This window comes from Gavia stellata, chromosome Z (assembly GCF_030936135.1).
Source record: "Gavia stellata isolate bGavSte3 chromosome Z, bGavSte3.hap2, whole genome shotgun sequence".
NCBI lineage: Eukaryota > Metazoa > Chordata > Aves > Gaviiformes > Gaviidae > Gavia > Gavia stellata.
The window spans coordinates 57,823,432-57,842,288 of record NC_082637.1 but is presented as its reverse complement, the minus strand read 5'-3'; the positions used below and the strand labels follow the sequence as shown (position 1 = coordinate 57,842,288).

Genomic DNA, 18,857 nt, shown 5'->3' with positions numbered 1-18,857 from the left:
CAGTATCCCTTCAGCATGGTTCTCAAAGCATTACCACAGGGGCTATTTCCAGCATTTGAGATTTGCCCAGAATACCAACTGCAGAGAACCAATTAACATTCCAGACATGGGATATCTTATCTTTATTCCTACATGAGATATGACGTAGCAACTTAGCACCTCGCAGCAAGTATTTCTTTCAGGGCTCTAGCCCCATCAGTACAAAGAACAATTCTTGGAATTGTGAAAATTGCCCACACAGGTATTGCCTGTTCTGAGTAGCTACACTTACTGTTAGATAAAGAGGAACATGTAGGAACTTACTTGCCAGGCTGTTTTTTTTAATGCAGTAAGGATACTCAAAAAGTAGAAGGCTAACTAATATGGGAGTAATTTAAGTTGTAGTACATCTGCTTATTTACTGTAGCTAGTTACACCAAAACATAAGTAGCTTATATCAAAAGAGCTCTTGAATCATTTTAAAGGCTAAGTTATACTTTAAAAAAGAATATTAGCCTCAGCCAAGCAAAAAGTCAACCAACTCTAAGAGTTCATACTCGGTAATTCTAAAGACCAGTAAGAGTATACACTAAGTAGTCAAAAAAACCGGAAACTTTTATGTTTGTGCACTTAGCTTTTTCATAGAAAGATGTATTTTTGTACCTCCATAATGATCACAGTCCCCACCATCATCGAATACATGTCATATTGCGCCACTTGTTTGCTTAGTGAAGAACTCAGAGTCTTCAGGGCCTCCAAATATTGCTTCAGGACCTTCTTTCCAAGATTTAAGAGTATTTCTGAATTATTCCCCTCTAAATACAGTTTGATCCAATTACCATGAGACTTTTCTGCTACCTTAAAATGTTCATATCCAGGATCTAAGGAAGAAAAAAAAAAGATCAGAGGTAAGAGGATCCATGAACAAAGGAGGATTAGCGATGTGATCATAGTTTTATATTTGCTTGTATAAAAAAATTGCTATGGGGGTTGAAACTTTTTTCACACCCAGAAAGCTACACTATCTTCCTGCAGTAAGACCATAATGAGCCAGTTACTGAGAATAAAAGCAATTAATCCCTAACCTGATAAAATGTCAAGACCTCTAAAAGTGACAAACATATTAAAACATCCATTTACTCTTACAAAAGGTTTCCAGGACAAACTTATTCAAAAGCTTTAAATCCTGAAAAAAGTAGTGTTTTCCACTGGAGCCACTCATTACCCACGCCATATTGTATAAGCCACGGGGAAAGTGATCAAATAGCTGATCTCTGGAGGAAACATCAAAGGACACACACACCGTATTAGGGACCTTGATTTTGCTGCAAAGCTAATGAGAGTCAGTTGGTAATACGAAGTTAAACACACAAGATGTGAGATTTTGAAGCAGTAATAGAAAAGTTAATGGCTGAAGCGCACAGTTTGGCTTCAGGCATTTGGACCATGAAGCTGCTGTAAAGCAATCCTCGGCAATGAAACTTAGTAATTCTGTTATCGTGTAAGGATGGCCCACAGTCTAACTCGATTAAAAAAAGAGAAAACCTGATGCTGCCACCAACCTATGGAAGCAAGACTCTTGTGGCAGAGGGTGATTTCATGACGGCCTATCTACATCTAAAAAAATTCTGACCTGGAGAAAAATAAATAAAAAAAACCCCAAACAAATAATAATCTAAGAAAAGTTCTTGGGAAAAAAAAAAATATATCAACCTCCACAACACAGATCTGTTGTCTATACCGAGGTAATATCTTCTTGTAGAAATGTAGTATTGATTATGTCTTCTGATAAATATATGTGTAAATGGGATCGCAGGTGAACACTGACAACACATATGAAGACTGTGGTCTGCTTTCAGAACTGGGGATGAGGACAAGACTATGTCCCCGAAGGAAGTAATTTTAAATCAACTCCTTACATTTCATAAATAATGAATTCTGTGGGTTCAGGTTTTAATGTGAGCGTGCTTTTTAATATAGGTACAGAGACATCACAGTTTCTTTTCTTTCTCTCTTATACTGTAGAAACATGTCCGCATTACTCTATTCTCTCTAAATTTATTTTAAAAGCTTGAGTGAGGACAACAGAAGACACAGGAAAGAAGCAAACAGACAAATCCTACATTTTAGAAGCCCTTTGCAAGTACAGCAGCAGTAGCTTTTCTCCTACATGTATTTACCCTCACTGGTTATTCCACAGAACCCTTACTTTACACCAGCTGTTCTGGTTGATACACGCCGAAGGGTAGGTGTGGAGAGACAATGATTCAAGTCGATTCAAAGGACACGTGAAAGTACTCTATGATTTTATTCTCCCATCAACTACTGTTGATTTTCATCATCAACTTTCCCATTACTAAATATTTACACAAAAAGCTGAGTCTTCATAGGCTTCTTACTTCCCCAAAAGATATATTCAGCAGTGACAATAACCAGATTCTGCAGGTGAAAACAGATGAGCATCATTTTGTTCACACATGAAAAAAATGTAAACATTCACTACCAGCATAAAGCTAAAAAAATTAAAACAATTTCTGCCCAAATTATTACTGTGGGTCCTACTTGCACCTGAAGAGCATTCTAGGCACTTCATGTAAGTTTAGTTTCAAGAACATTTATTTAAAATAGAACAGTTAGGTCTGTTTCTGTGTTTTATTGTAAATGTGGAAAATGGTGTTGTTCCTGAAAACACTTAAGACATGTTTTCCCTCTTCATTTTATAGGTGCATCGCCCCATACTCCACTATGACATATGATACTTAAAACATCAATCATGGAGTATAGTATGCAATCACAACATAAATTCAGTTGACAATACACGGAAAGCAAGAGCATAACTTTCAGAAACTCATATAGAATCATTGAACAGAATCATTATTAAGGTTGGAAAAGACCTGTAAGACCATCAAGTCCAACCATCAACCCAACACCACCATGCCCACTAAACCATGTCCCACAATGCCATGTCTACACGTATGTCACTGGACATTATGCTATGTGTCAGATATATCTATATTTTTTGCAAGAAAGGTTTTTTGTTTCACTTCACATCAACAATCCTTGCTATTTCCCTGTGAATTCACTTGAAAGTTAATGACAACTTAAGGACAAAAAGGCCAATTTGGAAATTTTTATATAACAAGCCTATCATTAGCTACCCAACCTGCAATCCTTACCTTCTCAGCTAAAAGTAGGGCAAAACATTTGTTGTACAGTTTCAGATGACAAGGGTTAAAGCAATGACTGAAGTAAGTTTGGTGTCACAAAGACTGAAGTTATGGCTCATTTTCACTCCTGGTAGATCAACAGTGTATCAGACTTGGAAAAAACCAACATGTTCTTTGTTAAGCCTTTTCAGTAAAAGTATATTATTAAGCTCAGGAACATTTTTAATTGTATTTCAAGTGAAAGAAGATGAATGAACTATTTCTAGTCACAATTCTTGTACAGTTATGAAAGAATTGTGATTACCATTTGTAAGTCTCTTATCACTACAAGACACTTTGTGATCTACTAGAGGCTGAATTCAAACCAAGAATTTTAGAAAGCAATTTTTAACTCAGAAGATCCAGTCTGGTCTCCCAAGACTTCCAGCAGACTCCAAAGCATGCTGATCCTTCTATGCAGGAGGCTTGCAGATATATGCTAGAAAGTACAATTCAGCCACCAGCAAACGCTTGTATATTGAGGCAGCTGCCAGTCTGCATGGAGACTTTCATTTCCCTATCATAGTTCTTTGAACAGGGAATTCCCTAGAAAGTTCCTCTTCCAGCATATTTGAAATAAGAGTTAAATACTCATACTTTTGAGGAAATCCAGAAAGGATCACCTAAAATGAGCTTTAATCAAACTGAGTTTTGACATGACACCATTTAATTAAACAGAACATTGAAAAGAGTTCAAGTTGTATTTTGACATCTAAATAAATTCTCTCCACATCTCCTGCTGCTGTTCTGTTCCCTTTTCATGCTTTTTGACCAGTCTCCCTCTTCATTCCTTTGAGCATTTCTATTTCACCCTCATCTACCTCTTCCCATGCTACTGCCCATCAAACTCATTCTGTCCATGTTATGAATCACAGAATCACAGAATCACTAAGGTTGGAAAAGACCTGTAAGATCATCAAGTCCAACCATCAACTAACACCACCATGCCCCACCATGCCATGTCCACACATTCCTTGAACACCTCCAGGGATGGTGACTCCACCACTTCCCCGGGCAGCTTATTCCAGTGTCTCACCACTCCCTCAGTAAAGAAATCTTTCCTAATATCCAGTCTGTATCTCCCCTGGCACAACTTGAGGCCATTTCTTCTTGTCCTGTCACTCGTCACTTGGGAGAAGAGACCAACACCCACCTCTCTGCAACCTCCTTTCAGGTAATTGTAGAGAGTGATGAGGTCTCCCCTCAGCCTCCTCTTCTCCAGACTGAACAAGTCCGACTTCTTTGCAAGATAATAGGAAGATAGGAATCACAACAGATACGCATACATGCGTAGTAGGATAGGTGGGAGTGTCTTTATCTTCACTTAGAAGCCACCCAAAATAAAGGGCCATTCATGCATGCTTTTAAACTACATGCAGCATTAGTCACTGAGGTAGTGACATTTTCTTTAGTATTTCTAGGGCCTGAAGTATCCACATCAATCAAATCACCCTAAACAAACAGCACATCCCTTTTTCCTGCCAATCTTAATCATCCTGACTACAGCAATAAGCTACAGCCTTGCACATCTAGGACACTAAGAAAAACAATACCCTTTAAGAAGTTTACAGCAACAGGGAGAACTCACCTTAAGACCCTAAAAAAAGCTACCATGACTTGGATCTAGTTTCATGTTACTGAGACTCTCCATTACTGAAGGGAGAGAAGCTCATCATGGATGCTTTGCCCCCCAACCCCTTTCCAGTAGCAGTTTGCAGTCACAAGCAAGTAGCATAAAAATTTCTCAGATGTCCATCCTCAGCAATTGTGATTTCATTTCTCAGGTGAAAGCTACAAGTTGAACTTAAGCTGTTCCCAGACAAAAATAAAATGAAAGTGAAGATATAAACCAGAAGCTGGTAGAAACTTCATTCTGTTTCACCAGTGCCTGCAGAAATACTGTCAGATGGAACTTCGTGTTGGAATCTTCAGTAACACAGCCACCAACTCCACCAACAGGGCAAGTTTGCCCACTGAACGCAAACGGATTAAGTGAGGAAATCTGTGCGGAAGAAAGTATCAGAATAGATGGAACATGGGTCCTGCTATTGACATATTACTATCATAAGCAGCATTTGTTTTGTTAGACTCCATGACAGGGTTTAATTATAAGCCATGATGTTGAAAGATAATTAATTCTTGACCTACAATGATCATCTTACCAAACTTTACGTTGTTATCCACTTTAATTATTCATAACTGTAACACAGCTCTGTATTCTCATCAGTTATTTTAATGATTCAACAGATTATAAAACAAGTGACAAGGACTTCAAGCTTCACAGTCACTTTAAGACAACAATACCTTCTAATGTCCGTGGTAAAATATTCTCATTCATTCTCTGACTCAATCTTTTTCCACATAATTATCATATTATCTTGCTTACTTATATTGCAGTTCGTATTATGCTTCCTAACGGAATACTACATTTTCACAGAATCATAGAATCACTAAGGTTGGAAAAGACCTGTAAGATCATCAAGTCCAACCATCAACCAAAAAAACACCACCATGCCCATTAAACCATGTCCTGGAGTGCCACGTCCACACATTCCTTGAATACCTCCAGGGAGGGTGACTCCACCACCTCCCTGGGCAGCTTATTCCAGTGTCTCACCACTCTCTCAGTAAAGAAATCTTTCCTAATATCCAGTCTGTATCTCTCCTGGCACAACTTGAGGCCATTTCCTCTTGTCCTAGTCACTTGGGAGAAGAGACCAACACCCACCTCTCTGCAACCTCCTTTCAGGTAATTGTAGAGAGCGATAAGGTCTCCCTTCAGCCTCCTCTTCTCCAGACTGAACAACCCCAGTTCCCTCAGCCACTCCTCAGAAGACTTGTGCTCCACACCCCTCACCAGCTTCATCGCCCTTCTCTGGACACACTCCAGCACCTCAATGGCCTTCTTGTAGTGAGGGGCCCAAAACTGAACACAGTATTCGAGGTGCGGCCTCACCAGCACCGAGTACAGGGGCACGATCACCTCCCTACTCCTGCTGGCCACACTATTTCTGATACAGGCCAGGATGCCATTGGCCTTCTTGGCCACCTGGGCACACTGCTGGCTCATATTCAGGCAGGTGTCAATCAACACCCCCAGGTCCTTTTCTGCAGGGCAGCTTCCCAGACACTCGTCCCCAAGCCTGTAGCGCTGAATGGGGCTGTTGTGGCCAAAGTGCAGGACCCGGCACTTGGCCTTGTTGTACTTCATCCAATTGGCCTGGGCCCATCGATCCAGCCTGTCCAGATCCCTCTGCAGAGCCTTCCGAACCTCCAGCAGATCATTTTGCTACATTTGGTTTATTTTTTCTGCTTGTTTTTTATTCTTTCCTCCAAATGCACACACACACACATATATATATGCACACCTATGTGTATTTTTAATAAGCAACTTTGCAGTTCTTTAGGTTCTCACTCCAACTAAATTCATACATAAGAATGAAATAAAAAGATAACTTACTCTAAATTATTTCCCAGCTTTACCTGAACCATCTTTTTATTTAAACTAGAAAATTCACTCCATTGCGCTATTCCTGCAAATAGCTCAGAATCAGTGCCCTATGTAGGATACCTCGCAAACAGCAGATACGAAACCACTGAGATTTAACTACACCGACAGTTTTACTTTCATCTTACTCTTGCATCGTTATTTCTGCTCTTTTGCCTACTAGGAGTAGTACTGGTCATTAAAAAAAAAAAAAAAAAAAACACCACACCTTTATTCAGAGGCGGTGTGCCAGAGTAGGTTACAGCAAATCTGAACTCAGCATCATTTCTCTGAACACTGCTCTCAACTGAATGGCTAATTTGCAGTGCCATGCGATATAGTCTTGAACCTAAAAGCCCAAACTGTGTTATAAACAATCTCCTTTTGTATATGTAACTTTTTTTTTTCTGACTTACCTTTTTCATATGCAGGTGTATTCTCTTGCAGCAATCTGCTAAGCTGGAAGCCATTCAAGTGCACAAAACGTAGTTGTTCTCTCATTGTCTTGCCTCCCACAACTGGCAATATAAGATTCCCAACACTGTTTCTTGAAATTGGTAGACCAAGACCTACTGCCAGTGTGCTAGCTAAATCAGTTTGTTGCACAATTTCAGGTTGTGTTAGAGGACCTAAAATCAACAAAAAAGGAAAAAAAGATAAAAAAAAAGAGAGAGCAGAAAAACTACTTCAATAACAGGCCCATTCTATTTCTGCAGAGACAGCTGGCATCTTGTTAGTTTCAAAATTTTTTCATTGGTGTTACATCAGCTATTTCAAATGGTCTACAGAGAGCTGAGTGATCTTTCTCAGCTGCTGTTCTCTGCTGTTGTAAAACCAAAATTTATTCAATTCTCAGCAAGTATCACTCTTCAATCCTAGTGACTACTGTAAACACAACATGAATGTCATACAAGCAAGAAAAGAGATGGTCCAGGAGATCACCTTAATATCAAGTTGCAGCCTACATCCAAAGAGGGTTTAATAACTTTTACATTACAAAGAATAGAAAGCACTACAGTAGACTAATTTAATGCATGAATGAAAAATGAGAATCTAAAATACTGCTGACAGCATTCTAGAAGCTTCTCGATATAATGACAACAGCTCAAGATTCAATTAACATCAAGTTGCTAGGCAAACAGAATTAGAGGTCAGGTAAAGATCGTTGAGGCCCAAATCCATGGCTCCATGCAGGCAAACCCAGTGATTTTTAAAGGGTTCTGTGCAGGATCCCATTATCTTACTGCAGTTATGAAGATTAGCCCTCAGTCCCACAGGCATCTACACACGTTAATGATTTCACTAATGTAAGTAACCTTTTGTTTAAGATTGTCTTGCCAATTGTTTCTTTGTGTGCTTTACTAGTTACACAACAGTTTTTCTATTATGCTTCTACTTCATTCTCTTTGTATCTCCAGGCATTGTGTGTTTTGACTTAAGTACAGTACAGAAAGAATTCTATATACAATGTTTATTGCTCTCAAGGCTCCCTTTAAGAGCATTAGAACTTCTCTCATTTCTCATCTTGCTCTGATTAATCCCATACTTGTACAGAATGCCATCTATAAACCCTAAAGCCTCTTTGTGTCAGGCCTGTATGTCAGCAGTTTTCAGATTTTATCTTTAAAGGCAAGTTCTTAACCAGTTAAAAAAAGCCAAACTACGAAATGCATTTAGCCAATCACGGGTGACCATCTCTGTAGAAGGCTAAACAAGTAATATTCTGACAGCATACTAAATGCAAAAGCCCACAGGATTACTATTTTGAGGTCTACCAAATTAACCACAGTACATTTTGTTTACAGTAGGATCACAAGGAGCAGTCACTAGAATTCAGATTACTGGAGCAGTGAGAAGCAAGGTGCTGGATATTTACATGGACAACATTAGAAATCACAAACTCTATCCCAAAAGAGAGGTGAACAGATATATTTCACTGTATTGTAAAAACTGCACATTCAGTTTAAACCTAACAGAAACTAATCCCAAAGAACAAGAGATTGCATTTACAGAACCTACACTCATGTGGACTGGTTGTCAACACACACCAGTGAAATTTATACAGCAAAAAAACTTACCTGAGAGCTTTGGTCAGCTCTTGACTTTGTTTTGTTTTTATATCTGGAAAGAGTTTAATGACTCCTCAAGCAATGTTTTCTAATGCAGCTGGATAACAGCTTTATAAATTACAGACAGATAAATGTACTTCCACTGTGCTGCAGGAACCTCCAGCGTGACAAACAAGGCGAGGTTCTGCAAACAGGCTTTAAAAATCACGGAAATCAGATGGAAGTGAGCAAGAGACAGAATGAAAGTCAGAGAGGAGTATTATTTTGAACAAAATATTCATTCCTGGTATAACTACATGTCACCAATTCACTCAGTCAAGGAGTTTATTTAAGCAAGACTCTACAATTTAAAGATTCCCTACCACACCACTCCCTTCTTGCCTCTTACCTTAAGGTTATGTATATTACACAAGTAGAAAATGAGTTTCAGAAACAGAAAACTCACATCCATGATTTAAAATTAACTGGCTGGCCAATACAGTAAAAACACTCATGCTCCATATTCTTTCCTTAACGCTTAGCAATCAGTAGTGATGTTTTCACTGCTGTCATCTCTCACCTTTTCACAAGAGCAATTCTTCCTCTTTCCTATTACTCTCAGCATGAGAAATTGTCATTCATTCCTCCATCCCAGCTGTCTGAGAAGGAAGAATGCAGGCCAGGGTAATATTCTGGCCAAGAAAGACAAAACTTAAACCTGACTTCAAACAGGATTTTACTTCTAATCCTATCTATTTACTAGTATCCCAGGATCCTGACAACAGATCTCATTAGCCCTCAACACTCAAGTAGGACAGCACTGCAAAAGGTGATCATCTGAGAAATACCCAATTCTCTCAGCGGTTACAAAGCTTAAGTCATTGTTTCACCATGACTCAGATGCAAACTCCAGCTAAAACCAGAGTTTTAGGTCACACAGAATCGGCCTTGCCGGATATCTGCAGAACAAACCAAAGCACTTTTCAGGAAGAATTCTAGACCTAACAGAAGTTAGAGATGGCAATGTGTTCTTAAAAAGGTCAAGCTTCTTCGATCCTTACCACTTCTCTTTTCAAAAGCAGAGCTGATAAACAGCAGTGGTGTGTACACTTCTCCTTCTGAAGAACCGCCATGACTACCTGTTTCAGACATCCCATGATCCCCACAAACAACTAGCAAATTGGGCAGAGAAGCTTCTTCCTGCAAGTCACAGACATAAATCTAAGTTACTGTACAAACAAGATGCATATATATAATGCTTCATTATCTTTATCATTTTCACACATGAATATTTCTCAAATTAAATTTAATTTTTTAAATTGGATCACAAAACCTGAGGTAGATTACAAGAGATGTCTGCAACTAAGTGTTATGGAGTAATACTCACTTTTAACAGTTAAGGCACACATATGTATCTAATGTACTTGTCAGTATGTTACAAAAAGCACAAAAAAGCTTTAAAAAACTCCCTCATTTACAGATTCACAAGAAACTGACTGAATAAAGGTCATCATACTGTGGGACAAAAATGAGGAGTCCAGGAGCTGTAGTGTTAACAGAGAAGTATTCCGCCCCCGTTTCTTCAGCTTCATTGAGTTTTTAATGTAATATTTACAATATTAATAATTTAGCATTTATATTAACATAATCAAAATTTAGTGTAAAAGATAACCATATTTCTAAGTCTCTAGTCTCTCAAGCACTTTTGGGGTAGAAATCTGACATAATGTTTATTTTTCTGAAGAAAGAGAAACAGAAGCATAAAAGTGAGGCCTGTCCGATGATTTTGAGCTAATAAATCAAAGACAGCATAAAATAAATATTGTCATTTCGTAACAAAGCAGCTTTTTGTCATCTCTAGTTATGACCAGTAACTGTTGTATCCAAAAGTGAAGTGCTTTTATTATTTCTGTATACTAAAACTGAGATGAAGGCTTGCGTATAGTTGGAAAAAGCAAAACATACTAACAAACTGTGGTAAAACCACCGCAACATTCACGAGATTATAACTTCCAAAAGCAGAATTTAATCTCTCTTTTCATACAATAGTATCCATTTGTCTAAAAATACTATTGACATTTTATCAGCAGCCATTCTGAATTGCAGTTGCCAAAAAAAACAAACAAGAAGAAAGCTTCAGGCCACTTGGAATTAGGACTTCGTATTTCAACATCCAGACAATATATTTAGATAAGTGACATGATATATTTCTGAATCTAAAAACAGATTCAGATTTGGTAATTTATGTGCTACATTTAGCATAAGAAAAATGCTGTTTACAACCACCATTTCCATTTGAATCTTTTCAATATCTAAGAATTAGGTATGCCCTCACAATTGTAGAAATCAGAGCCATTAGCTATACACGCCAATTATTCCTTCTGCTGAATTTCATTACTAGAAAGCACACCAACCACCATTTTAATTCATGAGTAGTACGAGAATTTTGGCATGCGTTCCTCTCCTCTTCCCGCACACCACGGCAGAGTTATTTCCCACAGCTGTTCAGAAGAGACTGTTAACAGATGTTACTAAGGTCAGCCAGTAAATCCTTAAAACTGCTACACTATATTGTTAACCAGGGAATGGCCAGGGAAGGAAAAGAACAGAATACCCAGTTTGGTCTAGGAATAAATAAGCTACCACACACAAACAAGCAAGCATTTTAAAGTTAGTCCACAGCTAACAGACACTGATCCAAGAAGGGGCTATATACCTTTGAAAGAAGAGAAATATGAATCTTCTTCAGGATGTTATCCATTTCATGAAGTTTTGGTCCCACTAAGGGGCTGTTTGGCCCAGTCACATGTCCAATATGGTCCAACCCCAGGTAATGTAGTATTAGGAGATCCCAGTCTTCTCTTTTTAACACTCTATCCAAATGCCTGGTAACATTATCATCAACCTCAGAAATAAAAGGAAAACAATTAAAAAAGTAAAAATTATTTTCCTCCTGTAAAGAGCATAGAAAAATTAGATCACACTAACCATGAAAATTCTGTAGAAGCTGATGAGAATTACAGTCACTCACAACGTTAACAAGGAAAAAAAGAAAAAAAAAAAAATCAGACTGATTAGTTCAATGCCAGGCAGTCAAAAAAAAAAAAAAAAATCTATCTTACAAAACAGATTCTTCACCCCATTTCACTCTTTTCTGGTTATGAGGCATCAGATTACATACAAACAGAGAAAATGGGTTGTCATGCTTCCACAAATACTTTTACAAAGTGTTTCAAATTTTCAGTCACTTTCATCCTTCATACTCCTGATTTATCACTTCACAAGAAGTAGGTACAGGGAAAAGCCTCTCTTTGGTGCTTGGAAGCACAGGGGAAAAAAACACACTCCTGCTCTTTCAACTCAATTTTTGCTACTGTGCAAGCACAAAAGGATTGTACTTGCTGTGGAAAAAAAAAGAAAAGAACTGATAACATAGCAAGAAAGAAAAAATATTTTAAAAGTGCTATTTGGGGCCTAACTCACATGTTCTCCTGCTTAGGGTGACAACCTGTTTTTAGTTGCATATATTTCTCCCTGGATATTAAAACTCCTTACAAAATTTCACATGCAACACAGTTATATCCAGAGTCAACAAAGCAATCTAAAAAACTACAAAAAGCTTTCTGTTTAATGGAGTATCTTCAGAAAGCATACAAACTGCATAAAGAGCTTGAGAGCCATATAATCGCAGACCCAGCATCATGTTTGCATTTTTCCACTCCATTGTGAAGCTTCTGCAAATCTTATTAGTGTAGCCCATTAAAAGTATCTTCCAATCCACATGTTAGACCTATCTAACTTCCTTAAACATGATATTAAAACACTTACCTCAGTAGCAGTAAGACAATGGCCTGAGGTTTTACAAATCAAAGAGGTTCAAAATATGAACTAAAATTGCCGAACCATTTACTCTTTTAGCGTGCCCAGAATAAGAACTTTCACAACTTGTTTCATTTACTTTCTGTGCTTCCTCTTTGATAACATACTGAAACGCTATTCACGTCGCAACTAAAAAAGCGATACAATACTATAGAAAGCATGCCTCTAAGAGACCAAGATTATATATTAATGGGTCTCTTAAAGATGGCACATACTAATACAAATCTGATAGCAAACTGGAAACACGGATAGCAGAATTTTTAAACAAAGCAAGCAATCCAACTTCCTACCACAACAAGTTCTGTGAGGATATCATATGTTTCGGCAAGTTATACAGTAACACAGTGTTTGTTACTGTATCATCCAAACACAGTGTTTGTTACTGTATCATCCAAACATTTCCCACAGCATATGCATGAGGGACTGAAATGCTTAGCTCCACATTGCCAATACTGAAAACGCTTATAAATGCAATTTCTATTTAACTGCCAGGTTCGTACTTCAGAACAAGGACAGTTTTACTCATTCATTCTTAGAAACTGCCACTACGTGTTTGTACTCATATTATTTAACTTGGGATTATACAAAGCCTCTCACCTCTGTGAAGTCTGACACAAAAAAGGATGTTGTTCCATCATATTCCACGAAATGCTTTGGAAACAATTTAACCCAAGTATCATCACCATAGAAGATTATTCTTTTCCCAGCTGTTTTTGCCTGCCATATCAGATTGTCATCCAACAGAGCAGGAGAATTGAGGTTCACAATAACGTCAATGAAACCAGGTATGCTACCCGTCATCAGAGCCTACATAAAACAAGAAACGAAAAGAGACATATTAACAGAAACCAAAAAAAGTTTCCCGTACTCAGAAGAGAGCATTAGTGTAAGAGGAAGCAATGAAGCAGAAGGCAGAGAAATTATACTTTCAACAAAGAAACATAATAAAGTAAAAGAACACATGAGCTGCCATGCCACACCACATCACCTGCCACAACACAGTGCTAGGTGATGTCAGAGATAATAACTGCTTTACAGAAAGGTAAAAATAGTATTTTCTTAACCAGTGGACAGCAAAATTACTTTGTATGCCAGTTGAAATTCGCTTCACTTACTGGTCATTAAATCACCAAAAAGACAGTTTAGAAGGATTAAGTAAACTGACTTAACACAACAATAACAATGGTAGTACATTCAAAAGAGTAATTAAGAATCTTCTGGAAAATGCAATGAAATCCACCAATCAAGAGTTACCAGACTTGTCTCACCCTCCCTCTCTCACTGGCGTTCTAGCTAACCTACCAAAGCTCACTCTCTCAGCTTCTTCAATGTAAGAGATGTCACTCAGATCTCTCACTGAGAAGCCTGGATGATCAAGCCACAATGACACAGCCACAATTCATCTTTCAATTACCTGGAACTTGGCACAATTTTCTTTTTCAGCTCTACAAAAACATCCCTATGACAAGACAAATTTACACTAAACTGGATTTCCTATCAGAAGTTACAAGAACACAGAGAAATACCAACAAAAATGTTCTTGGATAGAAGACAACTGAAAAATTTGATGACTGAGAAGCTACTGCCTTCCCATGACTACAAATGAAAAGATTATGTCAATCATTTAAGCCTGCACTAGGGCCTTAATTGCCTTTAACTGATTCTCACAGACCTTCCTACCACAGAGTAACCAATTAGAGGAACAAAGCAAGGCAAAGTGACTTAAGTGGAAGCTGCCAACCCTCCCTCTTACTCAGTCTCTCTACTTTCCTTCAAACCCCAACCTGACCTTTCCTGCAGGAAGCAACTCTGGGCCATGGCAAATCAGTACTCTATCACATACACTACTACAGCAAAGCGAGTTTCAGCCACAAATTGCAATAACACAGCAAACCTGCTCTTTATGCCACCTCGGAGCATAAGAAACAACCCGGCCTTCAAAGCTTTCTCAAATGAAACAACCCTAAGTGGAAAAAAAACCACTTACCTTAATTCGAGGCATAGTCACAGTGGGTGGCTTCGCTTCAGCAATGAAACTGTAGGATGTCCCTTTTTCAACAACTTGTGTAGTATATGGCATGAACTGTTTACCTTTGGATCCAAACACAAAGTCATCTCTCAAAGCATCTATCAGCACAATGACAACTTTTTTGAAAAGTGGTGGTGGAATCTTGGTCCAGTTAGAAACCATTCCTAAACAACCAAAAAAGGGTATATAAAGTCATCAAGAAATTTTAACAATGGCTAGACAGAAGTTAAAGGACAACTTCACCACAGAAATGAGTCCTTCCAACTTCTTCATTAACTTTACATTCAGAAGCAAGAAGTTGCAAACAATAGCAAACATGAGAGGTAATCAGAGGAAGCTCAGTTTTCAGGTCATCCAGCACAGGAATGACACAACAACAACAAAAAAATCCAAGACAGCATCTAGAATAGAAAACAAAACATGAATGGAATGTATGACGTGAAATTGGGAGAACTAAGGAAAAGCTACAAAATGGAGATCATTCAAAGGAATAAGAAGGGATAGCTGCTACCTTCTCGCTGGTTAATTTAGTAAAGCTGAACTACGTACATGCGACAGACAACTCCTGTTAGAAAAAAGATGCAGCATTCACCTGTGTTAATACCCAATTTTGCACATCAGAACATATCTCAAGCAATCCCTCTCAATCAAATCCCACCATAAAAGAACAGGAAAACTACAAAGAAATACACAATTTCACTGAAATTTGAAGGGAAAAGATTTGTGCACGCTCGCGCACAAAGTAGAAGACTGTATGCCAGGATAGTTCAGTGATGGCAGCTACAGGGCAAAAATCCAATTCCAGAATCCCCTGAACAGCAAAATGCTGCTGTGCATCAGGTAGCAGGCAGTGCCACAACTTCAAGCCCACCTCTATCTCTTGTATGGACTTAATGCTGGCTGCAGCAACTCTTCGTTTGCATTGAGCTTAGTCCACATGGCGACATTTAGCTTTTACAGCAGCAGTTTTTGGCCCAGCCTCTACAGGTTCCATATCTCTACCAGGAAAAAACACAGAAGGACAAAATGGAAGCAGAATGGATTCTACCCACAGATCTTTATTCAGACAACACTGTGGTGAATCAACTTCTCAGCACATGCATTATATAAAGTTAGGGTTTTGACACTCCTTTAGAGTAAAATGTGTTTCTGAATAAGTGGTTGACAATTTGGAAAGGTCACAGATAATGTTGTGTCTAATGAGAGAACCTCAAAAAAACACCTCAGAAACTGTATTTTTGGGTACATAGATAAGCATCAATAGATTTATATTCACAGACTCCTTACCGGTAGTGATTTTTCCAGATAAGGAAATTGGGGAAGGGGGCATAGCAGGGGGAAGAAGGAAATCTCAACAACAACAGAATCCTAACTGCCAGCAACCCTGATTACAATGATAATGTTTTTCCAGGACTTGAATTATCAACTTAGCAGGCATGCTTTGGCACTCAATGAAAAACAAGAAAGCACAACTGAATGTAACGTACTGTTAGTTAAATCTTTCTTATAACTTACCCCTATCCACTTGCTTAGGGAAACAAAACTTGCTGGACACCAAGAAAGTTCAGATCACAAACACATACACCCTACTCACAACTCCCTCCTCCTAAAGTGTTATTCATCAGTAAGTCAAAGTATTGAGAAGTGCAAAGGAATTAGGAGTCGATTACAAGCCCTCTGAAAATACTTATTATAAAATAGCTAAAGCAACACATTGTACAACTCTTGGAATGTGGCATGCTTATTTATCCCTACTATGGTTATTTAGAAAAGTTACTTTAATTGAAGCTGAACTTCTGTAAGCAGTGAACAAAACCAGAGGTTCTACCAAAAACTTACCACAATTATGTGCTGCAAGGATTCACTATTATTCAAGCAACTACACAATTTTATCAGTCATCCCACAGGCAAGACAGCATGGATTCAATGGCAGTCAGGGCTCACAAAGTGAAACACTCAGGAAATACAGAAGCACTGGAGAAACATTCTTTTCTGAACAGATCTAAAGTAGGCTGAGAGCCTTCTGCGTCATGGTTTAGTAAGCAATCCCACGCCTTTAGAGCTTATCATTGAGACCAAGAGATCACTCCACAAGCAAACTGCAGCCCAAGAACTACAGAAAGGAAGTATTCTTGCACTGTCATTCCATTTTTGCCTACCTATACCTACGATTACTAGTGGCATGCCTGAATTTAAGCTGTTTGTAGAGCCCTGTGGTACATATGTATACTCTCCAACTCAAACCAGTCTTTTAAAAACCCAATTGACTGACACTTCCCTCCCACCCAAACAGTCTCCCTCCATGTTAGTATCCTGCTAACAGTCACATCTGAATGCAACATTTCACTCACAGCAGCCTATCAAACATCTCTGACAGTCTTTGTAACCTCCAGCTGAAAACCAATCTGCTATTTGGCAGCATCCACTCAGGTCTGTTACCAGATTAGATTCTTTCAGTGTTCCTGCCTAACTGATACCAGCACATCACACTCTAAATTACACAACCTTCTCTTCCCTCCACTGTTTCTCGCAGTTTAAGTAAGCCTGTCCCAACATGCATAATGTCATATACTTTAGAAGAATTAACAATAACAAGAAGCTAAAGACTCAGTTTGGCAGTTACAGTCCTGTTCCACCAAGTTAACCCTAAGTAGATGTCCCCAGCAAGAGCTTTGCATGAGCAAAATACTACCCAATTCAGCTGTCCACTGAACCTTAAGTTTCACCCCACAAGCTCCAAACACTGGTGAAGAACACTCCTTCAAGCACACATTCCTCTTCTTCACATTATTTTAATACAACTTGTGACTGGACATATAAGACAGCTGCATATCAGCACATCCTCTACTGACTCTTCATTAAAAAGATGCTTGAAAACTTTGGTTTCACAATTTCAGCTAAGGAATACAGCAGGACGTGTATAGACCATGATTTCAGAGAAACAGTAATGGACAGTAATATTGTGCATTTTGCAATCTGACTGGACTGTGAAGGAGACCCATATTACTACAGTTGCTTTCCTCACTACTTAAGTGTTAGTCTCACTAAAATGGCATTGAGACACGCACACACCATAGTGAGCATCAAGGAAACAATGATTCTCAAGCACAACACAACCAGTAAGCTAACAAAGCAAGCACGTGAAGTGGCATTATTTAATGCATAACTGAAATGGCATTATTTAATGGAAAAAACTTACTATTAAAGAGAATGGGTATGACGGCTGCCTCTGAGATAGCACAAGGGGACTAAACCAACAGAAAAGCCCACCCTCCAAAAATGTTACAGCTGACGCTTAAGCCTTTTTGCGATCGTGAGGAGATACTGCTGGCAGTGATCGATAACTACGTGTAAAACTAGTTAAGTTCTAAACTATTTCGGAAACAGGTAGGGAAACACGATGGCGCTACAGAACGCTGTCCGGCAGGGCCACAGGGCCTCACGGCACAGGGCTCGCACCCGCTGCTCCTGCCCTGCAATCTCACAACCCAAGAGTCGCAACGCAAACCCACGGCGGCTGATGCAATGGTGAGCGGCAAGACCCCCAGCCGCGCCGGGGCTCCGCCACCCCGTCCCTCACCCCGCCGGGCTCTGGCCGAAGAGCGGGGCACAGCCGGGGCTAGCAGCGCCGGGCCGGGCCGGGCCGGGGCAGGGCGGCTACCGCGGCAATCGTTGCCCGGGGCTGCGGGCGGGGGGAGTGGTTGCCCTGGTGACCAGGAGCCGCCCGTGCTGGGCCGCGGGGGAGGGGGGTTGCCTCGGCGACAAGAGGAAAGGCGGGCTGCTCGGCTTACCTGGCCCGGGCGGGGCCGGTTCGGCGGGAGAGTCCCCGCGGGCCTCTCTGCGAGGCACGGACCTGACAGGCACCGGGAAGAAGCCGCGGAAGAACAGCGCGACCCCCAGGGCCTCCACCAGGAGGCAGGAGGAGGCAAAGACACCCGAGCGCAGCCGCATCCTCCCCCAACGGCACGCAAGCCCACCGGGCCCCGCTCCTCCGGCTCTCCGGCTCGGTACCCGCGGCGCTCCGCCCCTTTCCCCTCTCCCCGCCCCTGCCCTGCCGTCGACCAACCAGAGGCCACCATACCTGTCCGCCGAGCCCTACTATTGGCTAGCGTCCAGCCAACCCCTCTGCGAGAGGTGTGGCTCCGAGCCGGAAGTAGGCCCCCGCACTCGCACCAATAGGAAGCTGGGGGGGAGGGCAAGCTAAGTTTCCCAGCAGCCCCTGTGGTGCC

General features: G+C 40.0%; 1 protein-coding gene across 5 annotated transcripts in view; it reads right to left on the bottom strand.

Annotated features, from left to right (window-relative positions):
* Positions 1 to 18,579, bottom strand: part of PIGG (phosphatidylinositol glycan anchor biosynthesis class G) — a 102,383-nt gene extending 83,804 nt beyond the window's left edge. Inside the window, exons 1-8 of one of the 5 annotated variants that reach the window (XM_059833697.1) lie at positions 18,420 to 18,579; positions 18,088 to 18,093; positions 14,587 to 14,792; positions 13,197 to 13,406; positions 11,437 to 11,625; positions 9,782 to 9,920; positions 7,089 to 7,301; positions 643 to 860 (exon numbers count right to left, since the gene is read on the bottom strand). In XM_059833697.1, coding sequence (XP_059689680.1) covers positions 643 to 860; positions 7,089 to 7,301; positions 9,782 to 9,920; positions 11,437 to 11,625; positions 13,197 to 13,406; positions 14,587 to 14,792; positions 18,088 to 18,093; positions 18,420 to 18,579 — 1,341 coding nt within the window. Of the gene's footprint in view, positions 1 to 642; positions 861 to 7,088; positions 7,302 to 9,781; positions 9,921 to 11,436; positions 11,626 to 13,196; positions 13,407 to 14,579; positions 14,793 to 18,087; positions 18,094 to 18,419 lie in introns of all 5 variants that reach the window. The other 4 variants (XM_059833698.1, XM_059833695.1, XM_059833699.1 and 1 more) reach the window with 4 other exon arrangements.
* Between the last annotated feature and the right edge of the window lie 278 nt (positions 18,580 to 18,857).